Source organism: Garra rufa, chromosome 13 (genome assembly GCF_049309525.1).
Source record: "Garra rufa chromosome 13, GarRuf1.0, whole genome shotgun sequence".
Classification (NCBI taxonomy): Eukaryota; Metazoa; Chordata; class Actinopteri; order Cypriniformes; family Cyprinidae; genus Garra; species Garra rufa.
The window spans coordinates 1,863,518-1,884,559 of NC_133373.1; the positions used below are offsets into that span (position 1 = coordinate 1,863,518).

General features: G+C 34.6%; 1 protein-coding gene across 1 annotated transcript in view; it reads right to left on the reverse strand.

Moving 5' to 3' along the window:
* Positions 1-21,042, reverse strand: part of LOC141283312 (laminin subunit alpha-2-like) — a 194,633-nt gene that overhangs the window by 148,593 nt on the left and 24,998 nt on the right. Inside the window, exons 4-10 of the mRNA XM_073816596.1 lie at positions 17,948-18,190; positions 15,041-15,220; positions 12,601-12,690; positions 11,622-11,739; positions 10,712-10,890; positions 10,418-10,517; positions 8,304-8,464 (exon numbers count right to left, since the gene is read on the reverse strand). Coding sequence (XP_073672697.1) covers positions 8,304-8,464; positions 10,418-10,517; positions 10,712-10,890; positions 11,622-11,739; positions 12,601-12,690; positions 15,041-15,220; positions 17,948-18,190 — 1,071 coding nt within the window. The remainder of the gene's footprint in view (positions 1-8,303; positions 8,465-10,417; positions 10,518-10,711; positions 10,891-11,621; positions 11,740-12,600; positions 12,691-15,040; positions 15,221-17,947; positions 18,191-21,042) is intronic.

Sequence of the window (21,042 nt, forward strand, 5' to 3'; positions counted from 1 at the left end):
CCATGGGAAGTGTGTTGCTTAAACACACACACAGGTGCACAAATCTCTACAGTGAAGGAAAAGTCATTATTCTTCCATTTCATTTATTTCAATAGCTGCAGGACCTCTTCACATCTGTGCGTATAACACCATTCAAAATCACTGCTGAACAATGGCTGTAATTTGTAATACGTTTGTGGTTTGCCAAAAAATAGCCTATAGTTTTGTACAATTTTTGAGTGTTTTTGAAATAAGTCTCTTCTGCTCACTAAGGCAGCTTTTATTTTGTCAAAAACACTGAAAAATGGAAATATAGCAGTTTTAAAATTGTTTTCTATGTAAATATATTTACTACCAGTCATTGGATCAGTAAGACTTGTAATGTTTTTTTTTTTAAAGAAGTTTCTTATGCTCATCAAGCCTGCATTTATTTGATCAAAAATACTGAAAAAAATGTTTTATGTATTATTTAAAACAATGTTCTTCTGTTTTAATATGCATTAACAATCAAATTTATTTCTGTGATCAAAGCTGAATCTTTCAGCATCATTACTCATGTCCTAAGTGTCACATGATCCTTCAGAAGTCATTCTAATATGCTGATTTATTATCAGTTCTGGAAACAGTTGTTTTGCTTAATATTTTTTTGGAACCTGTGATACATTTTCCAGGATGCTTTGATTATTAAAAAGTTAAAAAGAGCATTTTTTAACATTTATTAAAAAAATTGTGAATTGTGAATGAAATTGTTTCTAACAATATACACTACTGATCAAAAGTTTGGGGTAAGGTTAATTTTTATTCTTCCTTTTTTTTTTTAATAAATTAATACTTTTATTCAGCAAAATATTTATATTTTGAAAAAAAGTTTTAACTTTTGATTCATCAAAGAATCCTGAAAATAAAAGTATCACAGGTTTAAAACAAATATTTAGCAGCACAACTTTTTCCAACATTGATAATTCTAATAATAAATCAGTATATTAGAATGATTTCTGAAGGATCATGTGACACTGAAGACCGGAGTAATGGCTGATGAAAATTCAGCTTTGCATCACAGGAAAAAAATATTTTATATTGTAATAACATTTTGCAGTATTATTGTTTTTTTCTGTATCTTTAATCAAATAAAGGTCTTGATGGGCATAGAGACTTCTTTAAAAAAACATTACTGATCCCAAACTTTTAATACTATAGTAAAATGTAATTTATTCCTGTGAACAAATTTGGAGTTTTAGCATCATTACTCCAGTCTTCAGTCACATGATCCTTCAGAAGTCATTCTAATATACTGATTTGCTGCTCAAAAAAACATTTCTGATTATTATCAATATTGAAAACAGTTATGCTGCCCAATATTTTTGTGGAAACTTTGATACATTTGATTTTTCAGGATTCAAAGATAAATGGAAAGTTCAAAAGAACAGCATTTATTCGACATAGAAATCTTATGAAACACTAAAAATTTATTTACTGTCATTTTTGATTAATTTAATGCATCCTCGATGAAAAGCACATTTTTTAAAAAAGCATTTAAAATCTTACACTTATTATCTTAAATCCATTAGAGTGTACAAAACACACTGCAAAACATGTTTTTCTTACTTTACTCTTTTTTCTCTTGTTTCCAGCCAAAATATCAAAAGATTTTCAAAAGAAGTCAAAATGAAGTGATTTTTGGCTTAGAACAAGCAAAATAATCTGCCAATGGGGTAAGCAAAAAATCTTATTTCAAACAGAAAACTATATTATTTTTCTTACCCTATTGGCAGATTATTTTGCTTGTTTCAAGCAAAAACACACTTAATTTTGACTAGTTTTTTTTTAAACAAGACAATTTTTACTGGTCTAGAAAATCCTTCTTGTTTGAAGAATTTTTAGATATTTTGGCTGCAAACAAGACAAAAAAAAACTTCAGACCTACTATTAATACCGAAGGCCTCCAGTTTCATTTGACAGTAAATATAGTTGTTCGTATGAACTCATCTTCCTGTGTGTTGTGATAAACCCAATTCAGATTCAAATTCTGATCATCAGTCAGCCTTGCTGTGTGAATCCAGTGCTAACTTTTCATACAGCGTGAGGAACTCTCAGATGAACTTCTCCGTTCCAGTCACCAGACTGTGTTCTGACACTTTCATTTATTTCTGTATATTACAGCTATTGGCAAGTCTGGCATCAGACTGCAGCACCTGGAGCGAGTCCATCCCGTCTGTGGGTGTCATTTACTGATGTTTCTTAATGTTCCATTTACACTGGCGCTCTGCCTGAGCCCAGCCATTACTGAACAGAGCTGAACGCTTGCCTCTATAATCTGACCATCACAGCCTCTTCATCTGGGCAATGGCAAACACGCTTCACCTCCACTCACTCTTCATCTGTTCATCTATCCATCCGGAGTGCTGAGAGAAATCCTGTGAAACCCTTCTCGATCAACTAGTCCTGCATTAAAGCTGAAGTGGCTCATTTTTCCCCCCTATTTTTTCAGTGCATTGAAAGACTTGAATCGTTTTTAAGATGGGAAAACAGATCCAGAGTGAAACGATTCAACAGCCGAAAGAAAAAATACCCAAGTTAGTTGTCAGGATAACATCAAAGTGTTAAACGGTGTTTCATTTCAATGTTTCACAAAGGCGACATCAGATGTGTGTCTGATACTGAGCAATCTGAGCAGTATTTATATGAAGCATTGCACTCTTACGCTGAATTTAGAGGTGCCAGAAAAACACTTACAGTAAGCCTTATATTGTGCATTCTGACCCAGAAATAAAAAACAACATCTGTTGTTGCTTTCTTGGAGCTACTGTCTGGTTGTTAGATCCCTAATGCAAACATCTTCTTTGGAAAGGCTGAATCACAGGTCTGTAACATGTTTTATTGTATAAGACTCATTCCCCAACTCTACTGCTGGAATTTTTTTAAATCCCGCAATGAGATTGAAATCAATCAGTAGGGGCCTCAGGATTCCCACCTGCCATCTTCACAGGAAAAAGAGGCTGTTTTGGCTGTATAAAGCGCAGCTCTAAAGTCTGATTTACTGTCCATGTGGACTTATACAACAGCAGTGTGTTCCCACTGAAAGAATGGACTTTGGAAAATCAACCACCAATGCCTTTTTCTGTAAAATAGGGCCTAATGTACTGTGTTACTCAACCATATTTGAATTTTGCATTGCACTGTGTTTTATTTCAGGGGTGAAGGAAATGTCTGTTAGCTTAACAGAAAAGTTATTGGTAGTTTTTCTGCCATTTTCTTATGGATTTACCCATATTTTACAAGTTCAGCTGAAGTTTTCTGTGCATTGCACATCTCCAACACCCTGTGGCTAGAATTATCAGGCCAAGACACTGTGGACCTCCTCCAGCTTATACCTGAGGCATCAAGTGTACAGTACACTCTTAAAAATATAGGTGCTTCATGATGCCATAGAAGAAACTTTTTGTCTAAATAGTTCCATAAAGAACCTTTAATATCTGAAGAACCTTTCAAGGTTCATTGTGGCAAATAAGGTTCTTCAGATTCTTCAGAAAATCTTTGACTGAATGGTTCTTTGTGGAACCAAAAATGGTTCTTCTATTGCATCGTTTGAAGAACCTTTTGAAGCACCTTTATTGGTAAGAGCGTAGAGTTCCTGCAGATGCTCCTTCAGCCAGACTTCTGAAGGTCTGTTTCTTGAGATTCTTGAGATTCAGATATAGGTCTATAAACTGTGCCGTAAAGACTTAGTGATCAATACATGTGATAAAATGTAAAGCTATCCAACTGACTAACAGGCGCCTAACAGGCCATATCCAAACAGATGTAACTGAACAACATTTATGTGGTTAAAATTTAAAGAACTTGGTAAATAAATTCATTGTTTGACATGTTAAATTTACCTACATACAGCTAAACAACTGTATGAATACTCTCCCAAATGGCTGCATTTGCACAAACAGTACTCGATTTTTGTGTCCCGAAACATTAGTCTCGACTAAAGTACCTCCCTGTGTTGCACCTCATGTTCAAAAAACTGCTACTTTGCAAAAAAAAGCTTTTCTTACTTAGATGTTTTGTCTTGTTTCCAGCCCAAATATCTAAAAATTCTTATATCAAGAAGGATTTTCTAAACAAGCAAAAATTATTGTCTTGTTTTCAGAAAAAAAAACAAGTCAAAATTAAGTGAGTTTTTGCTTAGAACACGTAAAATAATCTGCCAATGGAGTAAGAACAAAAATATTATTTCAAACAGAAAACAAGATTATTTATCTTACCCCATTGGTGGATTATTTTGCTCATTTTAAGCAAAAAACACTAAAGAGTTTTTAGATATTTTGGCTGGAAACAAGACAAAAAATCTAAGCCAAAAAAACAAAAACAAAAACAAAACATTTCAATAATTATGGCCTATACGGCCCCTCATAGTTTTGTCTTGTTTCCAGCCCAAATATCTAAAAATTCTTATATCAAGAAGGATTTTCTAAACAAGCATAAATTATTGTCTTGTTTTCAGAAAAAACAAGTCAAAATTAAGTGAGTTTTTGCTTAGAACACGTAAAATAATCTGCCAATGGGGTAAGAACAAAAATATTATTTCAAACAGAAAACAAGATTATTTTTCTTACCCCATTGGTGGATTATTTTGCTCATTTTAAGCAAAAAACACTTAATTTTGACTTTTTTTTTTCTGAAAATCCTTTTTGATTTAAGAGTTTTTAGATATTTTGGCTGGAAACAAGACAAAAAATCTAAGCCAAAAAAAAACAAAAAACATTTTTTGCAGTGTAGTTGACCATCACCATTCTTGCTTTCATGAACAATTTGAAATCCATTCACTCCAGTTAGGAGTATGAGCTCTCAGTGAGGCACATGAGATTATGTTGTCTTTATTACCCTTGGCCAATGGACTGTGCTGTAAGCTTTGACCATAATGATCATAGGCCAGGTCTGATTTCTTGCATTTGTTTTGAAGCTCAGCATTGGCAAATCCTCCGGAGGACACCTGGGCTAGAGGACGTAAGATCACCCCAACATTGCCAACCAAGCATCAAGACAAACACCGCAGCTACATAGCAGTGCATTTCTACATTATTAAAGTGAAATCCAAGCTATTTTTGTAAAAACTATCTCGCTAACATATTTGTCTAACATAGTCTCTTTGGTTAAATGTTTTTGCTACATGAATAAATGTCAAGGTAAATATTTAGCTTCATTGTAACTTCCTCTTGTTTGAAGTTCTCCCTTGTGCCCAGGGTTCTACAGTCGCATTTGAAACTGAAAACTACTGTGTGCGACTATGAAAAAATATTTGGGAGCACCATTTGCGACTGACCCGATCAGCATATTTGTGACGCTGGACCACAAAACCAGTCATAAGGTTAAATTTGACAAAACTGAGATTTATACACTTATTTATACAATAAGCTTTCTATTGATGTGTGGTTTGATAGGATAGGACAATATTTGGCCGAGATACAGCTATTTGAAATCAGAAATCTGAGGATGCAAAAAAATCAAAAAGACTGAGAAAACGTACTCGGTTACTAACGTAACCTCGGTTCTCTCAGAGAGGGAACGAGTACTGCGTAAGCTAGCTTACGCTTGGGGAAAATCCTTTCCGCGAGAGATATTGAAGCCAAAAAATTATCCTTAATTTTGTATTAATGTAAAACGCGTTGCCGCAGTGAGCAGACATAGGCGAGGCGTATTGCTTGCCTATTGGCTGCTCTGCAGCAACTGCAGCACCTATCGAGCGAGGCTTGGCGCGAAACCAGCTCCAATGAGAGCCTTTCGCGCCTAATACGTCATCTCCCGCCGAAAGTGGCGTGATCCAAGCCTATAAATATCGCTCGAAGGTAGCTACACTCTGGTTTTTTCATCATAAAAGCGCCCAGAGCACGCGCTTGCACGGCAAGGTACGCAGTACTCGTTCCCTCTCTGAGAGAACCGAGGTTCCTTTCATAAACAAAGTGTAAAGGGCTTTGTTGATTGTAATGGAACTTTGTGACAGTTTTTAATGATTTTTAAGGGAGTTTGTAAATGAGACTTTGAGGCAATACAACAGTTAAATAAACAAGAAGTTAAGATTAAGTGACTTACATTGACTAACTATTAACACTATTGCCTGATTTTGCTTTCATTGTTAAAATAGTTTAAAGTAAGTCACAACTGAGCCATTGCACATCTCTATTCAAACACAGCAGTCTTTCGTTTATGAATGAATGTGCATTTTTAAACAAATCTAGTGAGTCAATGATTCAATTTCCCATTGATAAAGACAGTCACTCGCTTTATTCCTGAATGAATCAGCTGTTCGAATAAACAAATGAATGATATGATTCAGTGATTAAATTAATTAATTAGCCTCATTAATCATGAAAATACACCTACAATACACCTTTGTGCTCTTCTGTGCCACCTATAACAAATAAACATTTGTTAATAATGATTTAATTTGATTGGTAACTTATTCTTATTCTACTTGTTATCATTCTGTTGTTAGAATTAGAAATTTTTAAAAGCTTAAAAAAAAAGAAAAATTATATACAGTATATATATATATATATATATATATATATATATATATATATTTTTTTTTTTTTTTTTTTTTTTTTTTTTTTAATTGACATACACTGCAAAAAAATGCTTTTCTTACTAAGATTTTTTGTCTTGTTTCCAGCCAAAATATCTAAAAATTCTTAAATCAAGAAGGATTTTCTAGACAAGTAAAAATGTCTTATTTGCAGAAAAAAAACAAGTCAAAATTAAGTGCGCTTTTTGCTTGAAACAAGCTAAATAATCTGCCATAGGGGTAAGAAAAATAATCTTGTTTTCTGTTTTTAAAAAATAATAATAATAATTCTTACCCCATTGGCAGATTATTTTGCTTGTTCTAAGAAAAAAATAGCTTAATTTTGGCTTGTTTTTTCTGAAAACAAGACATTAATTTTTACTCCTCTAGAAAATCCTTTTTGATTTAAGAATTTTTAGATATTTTGGCTGGAAATAAGACAAAAAATCTAAGTAAGAAAAGCATTTTTGCAGTGTAAAAGATTACATACTTTTAATAAAGTTGCAAAAAAGGCCATTACAAAAGTAAAAACAAAATTCCCTTGTAAATCACTCTAGGGACTTAAATATTACCTCAATGGAAATTTTTTGTGTGTGTGTTCTTGTGTGTTTGTGTGTTATTCTTCGTTTGTCTTGTTTCCAGCCAAAATATAAAAAAATTCTTAATAAAGGTTTTTCTAGACAAGTAAAAAGTTTTTTTTTGTTTTTTTGCTTTTTTTTCCCCAGAAAAAAACAAACCAAAATTAAGTGGGATTTTGCTTAGAACAAGCAACATAATCTGCCAATGAGGTAAGTAATATTATATAAGTCTTATTTCAAACAGAAAACTTGCTTAAATTTTGACTTTGATTCTTAAATCTTTCTTGATTTAAGAATTTTTTGAAATCCTTTGAAATTCTCTAATGACAAAAAAAAAAATGTCATTAGAAGCTGCTCCTGAAATTTTGACTGTTTTTAAGTCAGGAGCACAAATGCTCCTAAAAGGAAAAGTAAGCGTAAAGCCCTGCTTGCACCTCTACCAGTTCCTTGTTCTTTAGAGTATAAATGTTTTAATGTGCTTCTGGCTATCTAGCAAAGAGGTCGTTGTGGAAAAATATCCGTCTGCCCAGTGCTGCAGTTTACCAGAATCAAATATCTGGCGTCTGTCAGCTGAATGAAGATCCTCGTCTCTGAACTAATTGATCAGTGAGTGTAATTATCTCTGTAAGTTGCTTGTTAAATCACTAATACTGCAGGTTCTCTGTTCTTCCCACGAACAGTGTATGTGTGATCTTCTGCATCTCAATAATTAACCTAACAAGGGTCAAAGATCATCCTGCATGGATCTCTAGAAACCACTTTTTGTAATTGGCTCATGCGGGATAAACTCTAAAAGCATCCTGCAAACAACAGATTGGCATCCATGAATATCGAAACATCACGACCCCAACCTGCACACCCGAGGAATTGCACTGACCTCCATGAAACTATTTCTCAGAAAATCAAAAATCTAATCAATACGTTTTGTGAGGCAAATTTTGTGCTTTAAAGATTGTGTCTGACTAAAGGGGTAAAAAGCACATTTCTAGAGCACATGATGAAAATGTTATGAGATAATGTTTTAAATAAAGTGCAATTTGGAACTTTTGACCACACAGCCCCAGATTTGGAGGAAAAATAACATATGATAATAATATAACTAGATAAAAAAGGTTTGTCAAGAAAAACTTGAGTGCAGGGATGGTGGCTGTATAAGCCGAGGGAGGCCAGTGTTAATGCGCAAACACGTGTCGTACCTTACACACACAGGGCGGCTGGCAGGGATCCTGGTTAACGCTGCCTTCACTGCTGCAGTCGCATCGCTCACACAGAGGGAATCCTGTGTATCCAAACGCACACCTGTCACACTTCTCACCTGCGTATCCCTGCTTACAGATGCACGAGCCCACTGCCAAACCTGCAGAGACAACAAAACACAGCATTACAGCCTGAGCTCCTGCTCAACACACAACACCTTTACTCAAACACACACACAAACACGAAGTAAAACTCATATGTGACCCTGGACCACAAAACCAGTCATAAGGTTAAATTTGAAACTGAGATTTATTCCAATAAATAAGCTTTCTATTGATGTATGGTTTGTTAGGATGGGACAATATTTGACTGAGATACATCTATTTGAAATCTGGAATCTGAGGGTGCAAAAAAATCAAAAAGACTGAGAAAATCACCTTTAAAGTTGTCCAAATTAGGTTCTTAACAATGCATTTTACTAATCAAAAATTATATTTTGATAGGTTTACAGTAGGAATTTTACAAAAAATCTTCATGGAACATGAACTTTACTTAATTTCTTAATGATTTTTGGCATAAAAGAAAAATCAATAATTTTGACCCATGCAATGTATTTTTGGCTATTGCTACAAATATACCCCAGCGACTTAAGACTGGTTTTGTGGTCCAGGGTCACATATTAGTTAGTCATACTAGTTCTTATATCTTATAATGATCACAGTCTCTTTAAGTGGCTTGAGGTTTCTGTCAATACTATGAAGATAAAATAAGCAACAAGAAAACAGTACAATCTAAATTCAGATACATATTTAAGCAATACATAAAGGTAGAACTTGCTCAAAAACATGCTAAATGCCAAAACGGTGAGTTGTGATCATGTTTATATACATTTTCCTCCATGCAAAAGTAAATAAGAGAGAGTTTGTGGAAATCAGGCTTGTGCTATCTGTGTATTGCAATAAGCTAAACATATATATTCTTAAAAATGTCTCATCATTCACCCCTCAAATATAAAAACTGATAAAATGCTTAAAATCCTGATAATTCTACATGATAAGAAGGCCTTAAATTCCAAGTTCACCAACATACAGTAATACCATCCTAAAAACCTATTTTGCTCTGTTTTCATAAAAAACAGCCAGTAAAGGTTAAACATTCAGAATATTTGTAGTGAAATAGTTTTCAACATTTTCCAAGTAATATACATATATACAGTACTGTGCAAAAGTCTTAGGCCACTAGAAGTTTCACCAGCTAAAAATGGTTTTAAGTCAGTAATTTCTATCTTTTGCTGTAGTGTGTCAGTAGGAAATATCAGTTTACATTTCCAAATATTCATTTTGCCATTGTGATAATCCAGTGAGATTTTTGTTTGCACAAGGAGTCTGACAACAGCCAGTGCTCCACACAGAGATCTGATCTCATCCTCATCAGTCTGTCTGGAATCACACAAAGAAACAGAACAAACTGAGACTAAATCCAGAAGAACTGTGGCAACATCTCCAAGATGCTTCAAGAGACCCATCTACAAAGCTACCTGAAAAACTATGTGCAAGTGCACCTAGGGTGAAAGCTGCTTTAAACACAAAGGATGGTCACACCAAATGTTGATTCAATTTAGATAATTGAAGTTTATTGATTAATAAAATCTATTTATGACATTATTTTTGACAGCAGCCACATTTTACTGCATTTTTGCACAAGCAAAAATGTTTCTTTATGTCATTTCAGACAGAATGGCATTCCTTAGCTGTAGTTTATTTATGTATAAAATCAATTCCAAAAAGTTTTTTGAGTTTATTTAATACTCTTTTGGAAAAATCCTTTGTTGTTTTCTTAAAATGGTAGGTTTCTTTTTGCAGGTACATTTAACTTCTACTACAGATTGTTCAACAAAACCAGCTCACTATCACTACTAACTAAGCAACTAGCACATTTTATTTCATCTACCATGTGATGCACAAAGGAAGGATGAGTGTTTACCCTACAATGCACCGTGTTCATATGCTTCTAACGACCTCCGTATGTGGTTTCAGTGATACGATCAGCAAAAACACTTACTAGGTGTAAACAGGGCTACTGAGCTACACATCTTGTGGGTGTTGTGTTGTACCTGCAGTGGCCTGACTCTCATCTGGAACACATGCAGAGTGCAGTGAACCTCTCAGATCACATGAGCAGGGTCTGCAGGGCCAGTGGTCATCTGGAAGCACCTGGGGAAATATTCACATGATGTTCAATTGCACAACAAAACCCACTGATTGTCTCTGCCTTAAAAATGAGGTTGACCCATGGCAAGAGTTCATGTTTAAAGTCAGACATGGGAGACATTCCCCCCCAAAATTGTTGCTTTTAGTCATTAATAATAAGGGGCAAAAATTCTCAAGAACTGAATAAATAAACTCACCTCACTTGGTCTGTAGTAGCCATCTTCACATGATTGACAGTTAATTCCTCCTGTGTTTTCAGAGCAACCAAGGCAGACTCCGCCCCCTTCATATTCACCATGAATATTCAAACTCAGCTTGGCATCAGCCACAGTCTGGTTGTAATAGCACTCCTCTGATTTGCCATGGCAGTTACACTCTGGCAAATAAAGTCATCACATAATTACACAACAATAAGAGAAACAGTGCGGCTTTACAACTGGCTCCTGACACATGACACTAAAAATGGCAATACCACATGAGGAAGAGTTGATCTGAATACTGCAAATTTCATAAATTCAGGATCTTCCATTGCTAGTTCAAAAGAGATGTCTAAATCTCTGCTACTAATACTAAGCTAAGCATCGCAGCTTGTGCCAGTTCTCAGTACGTATTGTCATATAAGTAAATGTAGTATTTAGGATTTAATGACACAAACAGCTGAGAGTTGCAGTGCTGTTGGATTGTTACATTAACTAATCTTGAAATGGTAATCAACCAACCAGACTGAGAGATTCTACACTGCAAAAAATGCTTTTCTTACGTAGATTTTTTTGTCTTTTTTCCAGCTAAAATATCAGAATATTGTTAAATCAATAAAGATTTTCTAGAGGAGTTTCAGAAAAAAACAAGTCAAAATTATTTGCATTTTTGCTTGAAACAAGTCAAAGCAGCTTGGAAACAAGTCAAAAAATCCAAAAAAGAAAAGCATTTTTTGCAGCGCAACTGTTACATAATTCATTCAGCTTTTACATAGCATGACTATGATGTGATTCAGATGTCATATGACCTGAACTGATGTTCCTAATGTTTATAGACCACATTTACAATAAGAAAAAAAAAGGTTAGTAAGCATGCACAGTTCTGTAGGACATTACTGAGACCTCTTACTTTCACAGACGTGGCGTGTGAGGAAGGTTCCCGCCATCCAGGGTTTCTGGTTGTAACCAGGGCAACAGCGGTCACAGCTTTCGCCACATGTGTTGTGTTCACACTCGCAGCTGAATTTCTGACACGGAAACCAAACAGTCAATCAAACCAACTGTGTGTCGTTCAGAAATGATTTAAGAATCCCTTCCCTATTAAAACTCAATTAGAGATGGCAAACTGAGTAAGCGTGTTAAGCACTACTGGGGCTTTCTCTGCTGTGTATAATAAAACTTAAAAAAAAAAAAGCTATATTTTGGAGCCAAGTAGTGGTCTAACAGCACTTAATGTCAAAATGACTGAGACGCCAATGAATGCATGAAGCATGAATTTCAATATGACACTTCAGTTTTAACCATCAGAAACTGAGATGAAAGACTAAGCAAGCAGCTTTTACTTTTTTAAAACTGTGTTACGATAAAAATGTTAAACAACGGACAGTACTTTACTGGAATGCAAACAACTCTGAATTTAATGAACTTCATTACACTTTCCTTACAGCCTTTCAGTGCATTCACAGTGCATTTCAAATTTAGACTATGTTAAAATGTGTGACAGTGATGTACTTACATGTTTACACACACTGAAACATATTTCATATATATTTGTCAAATTATTTCCCAAAAGTTATCTGAAAATGTGAAAAAGCTAAATCTTTTTGGATGATTTGATGTTTATGGGAGTGACTATTACACAAAATTTTACACACACAAACATGTGCCACAAAATAAATAAATAAATAAATAAATAAATAAAAATCGCATTATGATCATACAACACACAAATGTAACTATTTAATTACTGATTTTTTTTACTGTTGTGAGTGCATGCCAGGCCAAAAGTGATTAGTCTCTAATTAAGAACTTAGTAACAAAGCTCAACTAATAAACCTAATTAAAGTGCACATTTGAGAATAAAGATTCTTTAGCATTCGATGACAAACCTTGTTGTACGGGTTGAGAGGGCAGGCCTTAGCGTGACCATAACAGATGCACATGCCTCCTACTGATATATCCTTAATGGAGTAGTAATACTGAAAAACAAAAGCAAAACAATCACATTAAACTCTAACTGAAACACATAACTTAATTACTGCATCCAATAGATTGGAAACAAGAATATTTTCTACGCTTTACCCTCCAAAGTGAGAGATCAAGGTTTATTATTACTATTTTCAATATTTACAGAAGCATGTTGGCAAAGATTATTTGGGTCTGTAGCACATAGAATCTTGGAAGCAAAATATCTATAAGGTTAACTCTATGAACACTCATGCTTTTCAGCTACAAATTCACATAAGCCCTAACATGATGAAAGTAGGAGTTTGTGAAGCACTCCGCTAAACATTTTTAAATATATGAATCAAAATAAGGAATTTATCTAGATGTAAATTGTTACCTTGAAAAATCTAAAGTTTGTTGTCGCTATTATGGTGATTAGTGTTCAGACTTAATGGGCGATGTCCTTGACTTTGGTTAAATTATTTTCCTTTAGCTATTGTTACTATTGTCTGCAATAAGGTTATGCTCTTGAATTAAATTACTTTTTTACACATTTATTCCTTTCACTAGCAACTTTCTTGTTGTCAGTAGAGTTGGGTATCGAGAAGCGGTTCCATTTTAGAACTGGTTCCAAATTTCCAATAACCAGGTATTCGATAAGACACGTGCATTTCGATTCCGCTTAACAATTTGCACGTTCATATTGTAATGTGATTTTAATGTGGTCTCGATGCAGGTTCCCAGTGTAGCATACTTTGTGATTATTCTTGGTCTTTCTTTGGTGCTGTTAAAACCACCATTTCAAACCTGTTGCTCTTTTATGAAACAGTAGTAAATCACATTTTAAATCGCAAATCGCAATTTTGATCAGAAAAATGATCTATGGTGCAGCCCTACCATATCCTCCTAAACACAGTGTTGTTTTGTCTTGAGTGAACACAAACAAGTGAAAAAGAAAACGCATGTGTAACAGTATTTTTAGATCTTTGTTCGGGGTTAAAGAGACAGCCGTCTAATAAACGTGCTGCCTTTCATTAATGTTAATCAAAGAACAAAAGAAAATAATTAACTGACTGAATATCGTTTATAAATCTAATGAGGATTAATCAATATTTCAATTATGAAAAGAAAACTATGCCGTGTTTTTAAACTTTTTATTTCAATTTCTGTACCTGACATTAGTTTGTTTTATTTATTTATGCTATTGCCAATTGATTTTATTTTTTTTATACTTGTCTTTCATTTCATGTTTGAAATTTATATTAGTCTAGTTGTTTTTTTCTCTGGTATTTTTTGGTAAAACACTAGGCAAAAGACAGAATAAATGTTTGACGTAAAACTTTTATCTTATTGGAATCAGAATTAGGAATCGATAAGAATTGGAATCGATAAGCACAATCGAAACCGGAATCGAAATCGAAATCGATAAAATTCAAACGATACCCAAACCTAGTTGTCAGTAGCTGTCTGCTAGATTTTGATACATGAAAGCGTCTCTTAAATTGACCGTGATTAACATTTTAGTTTTGTAATTTAAGTTTAAATTGAATAACTTATTTAAAATTGCAAAGGACTACCAGCACTATATCAGTACCAACCAGCATGGAACCACATGGAATTAATGCTGGAGTTTTTCAGCAGGCTACATGCACACAAACAGTATGCTGCAGAAGTAATATGCATATGTTCCATAACTACTTTCTTACACGAACTTAAAGGTACTGACTGAGCATCACTGCATAAACAAACACACTTTTATACTATACTTTGACTGCATACAGCGTGTGTCAAGCAAACAGATCAATGATTTGAAAGTGCCACAGAGCCACAGTTTTAAAGTTCCTGGGAAAGTCAACCTACCAAACTCACAACAATACACTTTGATATGAGAACGACACACATCACCTTTTTAATTAGCCTTGCAATCATACGCAACTTAAACGTGGCTTAAACCTCTCAGACTGCAAAGTGACTCTGTGAACTAAACACTTTGGGTTAATTTATCCAAATTGCTCAATGCACGTGAGAAACGTAATCCTGCATTTCAATGCAACTCTTCTTTGATGGAAACAGGTCAATCAGAGAGTTAATGAGTTTGTAGGAGGAAGTGGGCGGGTGGAGGCGTGTGATATGTTGTCTTTGAGGGAAAGAGAAGGCTGATTTGTTAATTACTGTATGATTTTAATTAAAACCCATCTGTCTGAGGAGGAGAGGCTGGTAATGGATGAGGCGGCCCGGGCAGCGTTAGCTCCAACCATCCACACACACAGATGGCGTATGAATGGAATGGAGAGATGATAAACACATGTGTGGCACTTTCTCCCTCTCACAGTAGCACCATGCTAACACTCTAGCATCTCCAGCTCCACCTGAGGCACTCACCCGCCTGGTGACGATGGGGTCGATGTCTCGGGGGTCATTGAGGGCGAGGGTCATGAGGTCAGCGTTTAGGGTGCGGATCCTCCGGAACTGGAGGCGGATAAAGCGTGCCGAGGTAAAGTTGAGTAACGTGGGCGATGGATCTTCTGCACTGGGACGGCCGTTTATTAGTGAGGTGTGAATCTGAAAGAAAATGAGAAGTAATGAATTGCAACAAGTGACTGTTTTAATGAGTGAGTCATTGAATCATTTACTCATGCTTTTTTTTTTTTTTTTTTTGGGAGAGATAAAAAAGCCAACTTACTTGTTAGAGCTTAAGTACATGTACATAGAGTATATATTTCAAAATCTGAAAATTCGGAAGCAATCTTGCTAACCACAAATAATGCCAACCAAAATAATACAAATAACCCTCTGGTCTTTCTCATATTTGTGATCCTCAGAGCTTGAAAACATAATTTAGACATTAAGAAAAAATTTTTTATTAAATAAATGCAATATATTTTGTTTCAATAATATGTGACCCTGGACCACAAAAACAGTCATAAGGGTATTTATTTTTAAATTGAGATTTATACATTATCTGAAAGCTGAATAAATAAGCTCTCCATTGATGTATGGTTTCTAGGACAATATTTGGATGAGATACAACTATGTACAAATCTGGAATCTGGAGGGTGGGAAAAAAATCACCTTTAAAGTCGTCCAAATGAAGTTCTTAGCAATGTATATTATTAACCAATAATTCTGATATATTTGCAGTAGAAAATGTACAAAATATCTTCATGGAACATGATCTTTACTCAATACCCGATAAAAAAAAATAGATAATTTTGACTCATACAATGTATTTTTTGCTATTACTTCAAATATACCTGTGCTACCTAAGACCTAGGTTTTGTGGTCCAGGGTCTTTATTTTGTAAGTATTACATGGCACTAGACAAGAGTCACCTTAAAATGATGCTGCATTTTTGTCTATATGAACTAAAACAGTATACAATAATACAGTTAAGTTAAAAATGGTGGTAATAAAGAAACGTAATTCCAGGATTTAACCACTAGATGCCTGTATACAGGGCTGTTTTTTGCCTAGTTGTTTATACAATTATTTTCAAACATAATTACACAGTTTTATTAGGTATTGCATTTGGATATTTACATACATTAACAAATTTAAAACATTAACAAATACTACTTTGCAGATTTGTAACAACAATGTTCTGTAATTTCACATTTTTTGCATTTCTCATTTTCTATGTGTCATTTTGGTCCTTGAAGATCAAAAATTTGACTTTTTTTCCAATGATGTCAATGTTTTTTTTTTTTTTTTTTTTGGACAAATTTAAAAAAGTTTGACCAACAACCAACAAAGGTTTAATGGAATATACTAATAAACATATAAACTAAATTCAATCACAGTTTCAATGCAAATGCAGCTCAAGGAAGTGATGCAAGCATGTGTGCATGTGCAGTACTGGGCTGTTTTTCTTGGGTTAATGATGTGTGCTAATTAGTGCTGTGTGAGTTTATGCTGTCTGTTTTAAAAAGAGATAGAGCGACATTTGAGTCCAGGCTTGATCTCCCCACCCACCTCCCTCATTAGTACGGCACACACACACACACACACACACACATACACAATACCGCTCAATATAATCCTATGATCTGACAGCTTTAAATTTGACTCTCAGAAACACACACACACACACACACACACACACACACACACATCAAACCGGCTGCTGTAAGAGAACTTCCGTCTCATTTATCATCCGTGTGTGGGTGTTCATGTCAGCCTGCTATTAGCTGTCAGATGCACTGTGTGGGGAAGTTAGCAGCTGTATTAATGCAAACATGCATAATTCTACATGCTTTTGGTTTGTATGTAAATGTGATCTGATATCTGTGTAAATGAGAGCGAGTGTGTGTTATTGAGTGGGCTGTGAATGAGAAGGACACCGTTTGTGTCTGTGTGACTGCAGATATATTTTTCTCTTGTCTATTTTCTCTAATTAGGATTTACAGTTAATGAAGTAACTTAAAATGCTGTCAAGCGAGACTGTGAGGTTCTCCGTGTTCATTTCTTAACTCTCTGTGCCACTTATTCAAATGCATTTAAAGAGACAGTAGACCCAAAAATGGCAATTCTGCCATCATTTAGTCATGTTGTTCTAAACTCATGCAATATATGTGCTTTGTACCAAAATATATTCTGAATATTTCATGTGCATGTATTTATTTAGTATAGAATCATGTAATAAATGTGACAATGCATGGTCAGATTACCATGTGAGGTTAGCCAATCATACAAGAAGTAGAGAGCGAGTAAAGTGACTATCGAAATCTATGCACTGCAAAAAAATGCTTTTCTTACTTAGATTTTTTGTCTTGTTTCCAGCTAAAATATCTAAAAATTCTTGAACCAGGAAGGATTTTCTAGACAAGTAAAAATTTGTGTCTTTTTTTGGTAAAAACAAGTCAAAATTAGGTGAGTTTTTGCTTAAAACAAGCAAAATAATCTGCCAGTGGGGTAAGAAAAATAATCTAGTTGTCTGCTTGAAATAAGATTTTTTTTTCTTACCCCATTGGCAGATTATTTTGCTTGTTTTAAGCAAAAACTCACTTAATTTTGACTTGTTTTCACAAAAAACAAGATAATAATTTTTACTTGTTTAGAAAACCCTTCCTGATTCAAGATTTTTTAGATATTTTGGCTGGAAACAAGACAAAAAATCTAAGTAAGAAAAGCATTTTTTGCAGTGTGACACCTTGTTTAACATTTTAAATGAATTGATAAAACAACACAGGTTATGATTCTTCAAAATATGCCATTCACGACATAATCATTTCAAAATGGCTTTACTGCGCTACTTATGTTTGTTTCCATGTGAGTGAAGGTGTTTCTCACCTCGCCGTTCTCCAGAGGATGGATTTTAGAGTAGAAGGAAGTACAGATGACCTCGTCATCTTGCATGTAGGACGGTGGGCCTGTTCTGGGGATGACGTTGAAGCGCGTGATGCATTCTGTGTCTGTAATCGCGTAATACTGCCACGGCGTGTATGTTTCACCGTCCAGAGAACGTTCTAGAATCCAGTTTCCAGGCCGAGGGGAGTTTGCAGCTTTAAGGATCACATAAGCGATCTGGAAGACCTGTGTGAGATAATGAAACAGTACATTGATATTTTTGCAAATATACACATCAATTTATATACTGCATACACTTTACTTCTGACAGAATATGTAACATTTTTAATGAGACACAGTTTTTAAAAAGTAAAAAAATAATGACTTTTTTAATAAATTATTTTTAAATCCAGATTATTTTAATTCAGCAAGGATGCATTAAATTGATCAAAAGTAACAGTAAACAACATTTATCAATGTTACAAAAATGTCTATTCCAAATAAATGTTGTTCTTTTGATTCTATTTATCTGTGAATCCTGAAATAAAATGTATTAAGGTTTCCACAAAAATATTTGGCAGCTCAACTGTTTTCAACACTGATAATAATCAGAAACTGGCAAATTACAGACCCATTTCTAATCTTCCATTTATGTCTAAAATTCTAGAAAAAGTTGTGTCTGCTCAATTGTGCTCCTTCTTGCAAAATAATAATATATTTGAAGAATTTCAGTCAGGTTTCAGGCCCCATCATAGCACAGAAACTGCACTTGTAAAAATCACAAACGACTTGCTACTTGCGTCAGATCAAGGCTGCGTCTCATTGCTAGTTTTACTTGATCTTAGTGCTGCGTTCGACACTATAGATCATGAAATACTCATAGATCGATTACAAAACTATACAGGTATTCAAGGGCAGGCATTAAGATGGTTCAGATCATACCTGTCCGATCGCTATCACTTTGTTCATTTAAATGGGGAGTCATCGCAGCTAACACCAGTAAAGTATGGAGTGCCACAAGGATCTGTCCTAGGTCCTCTACTATTTTCAATTTACATGTTACCCCTTGGTAATATTATTAGGAAATATGGGATTAGTTTCCATTGTTATGCTGATGACACTCAACTATATATTTCAACAAGACCAGATGAAACTTCTAACTTAGCAAAGTTAACAGAGTGTGTTAAAAATGTGAAAGACTGGATGACCAATAATTTTCTACTGTTAAATTCAGATAAGACTGAGATATTACTTATTGGACCAAAAAACAGTACACAGAATCTCTTAAACTACAACTTGCAACTAGACGGATGTACTGTTGTTTCCTCTACAGTCAAAAATCTGGGTGTTATATTAGACAGCAACCTGTCTTTTGAAAATCATATTTCCTATGTGACTAAAACAGCATTCTTCCATCTTAGAAACATTGCTAAGCTACGGAACATGTTACCTGTTTCTGATGCAGAAAAGTTAGTTCATGCATTTATGACGTCTAGACTGGACTATTGTAATGCACTACTAGGTGGTTGTCCTGCTTCTTCAATAAATAAGCTACAGGTAGTCCAAAATGCAGCTGCTAGAGTCCTTACCAGATCAAGAAAATATGATCATATTACCCCAGTTTTACAGTCTCTACACTGGCTACCTATTAGGTACCGTATCACTTACAAAATATTACTTCTTACCTATAAGGCCCTTAATGGTTTAGCTCCTGCATACCTAACTAGTCTCCTACTACGCTACAATCCCTCACGCTCCCTAAGGTCGCAAAACTCTGGACTTTTAGTAGTACCTAGGATAGCAAAGTCCACTAAAGGAGGGAGAGCCTTTTCTCATTTGGGTCCCAAACTCTGGAATAGCCTTCCTGATAACGTTCGGGGTTCAGACACACTCTCTATGTTTAAATCTAGATTAAAGACTCATCTCTTTAGCCAAGCATACACATAATGTATCTCATAACGTTGTACTTCAGTTACATCTGATCAAATGCACATTAATATTCTTCGGCTTGGGCTAAACACATCATTTTTGTTTGGTTGGAAGTTGGAACAGCAGCTACGCTAATTATTTCTCTATTTGTTTCTCTGTTTCTGCCACGGGATTTCCATCCCGTGGTAACTAGGATTTACACAAGATTCAGTCTGGATTCAGAAGAAGAGATGATGCCGACCCCTCAGAGGACCGCAGATGATGCCAGCCTTGAAACAACATACAGCACTACATAATTTTCTTACAAGTTTGATCACAGCACATAATCATTGCAATTAGTGTTCATCATCTGTTCGATTACACAGTTACTGATTTTAACATTTATATCATATGTACATCGACTTGACATACAGTATTCACCACTAAATACTAAAATTACTAAATATATTGTAGTAGCCTAAACTTTTGTACAGCGCTTTGCAACGATTCGTATTGTGAAAAGCGCTATACAAATAAACTTGAATTGAATTGAATTGAAATGTTTCAACAAATCAGCATATTATAGCTGATTAGAGACTGGAAATAATTAAAAATATAGCAAAGACATTCAAAATCCATTGCATAGAAGGCAGATCTGGTGGTACCAATAAATAAAACCTTGATTTAACCACTAGATGCATAGTTGCTTATGCGAGTATTTTCAGACATAATTACTCACTTTTATTAGGTTTTACATTTGGATATTTATTTAACAACATTGACAAATCCTACTTTGCTGATTTGTAGCCAGAATGTTCTGTAATTTCAGTAATGATGCTGAAAATTCAGCTTTGAATTACGTTTTAACATATGAATAGTTCAGTTGTGCAGTTTTTAAATTTCTTCTAAAATGAGCATTTTTATCAGGCTTCAAGGTTTTTGTTCAGTTATTTCTCTTTATTGGCAATGAAAAGAACCTATTCACTGCCATTATAGTGAAATTACTGAACCTACACATAGATAAAAATTATAAAATTGCTCATTTTACACTGCAAAAAAATGCTTTTCTTACTGAGATTTTGTGTCTTGTTTCCAGCCAAAATATATAATAATTCTTAAACCAAAAAAGGATTTTCTAGACAATTAAAACATTTATTGTCTTGTTTTCATAAAAAACAAGTTAAAATTAA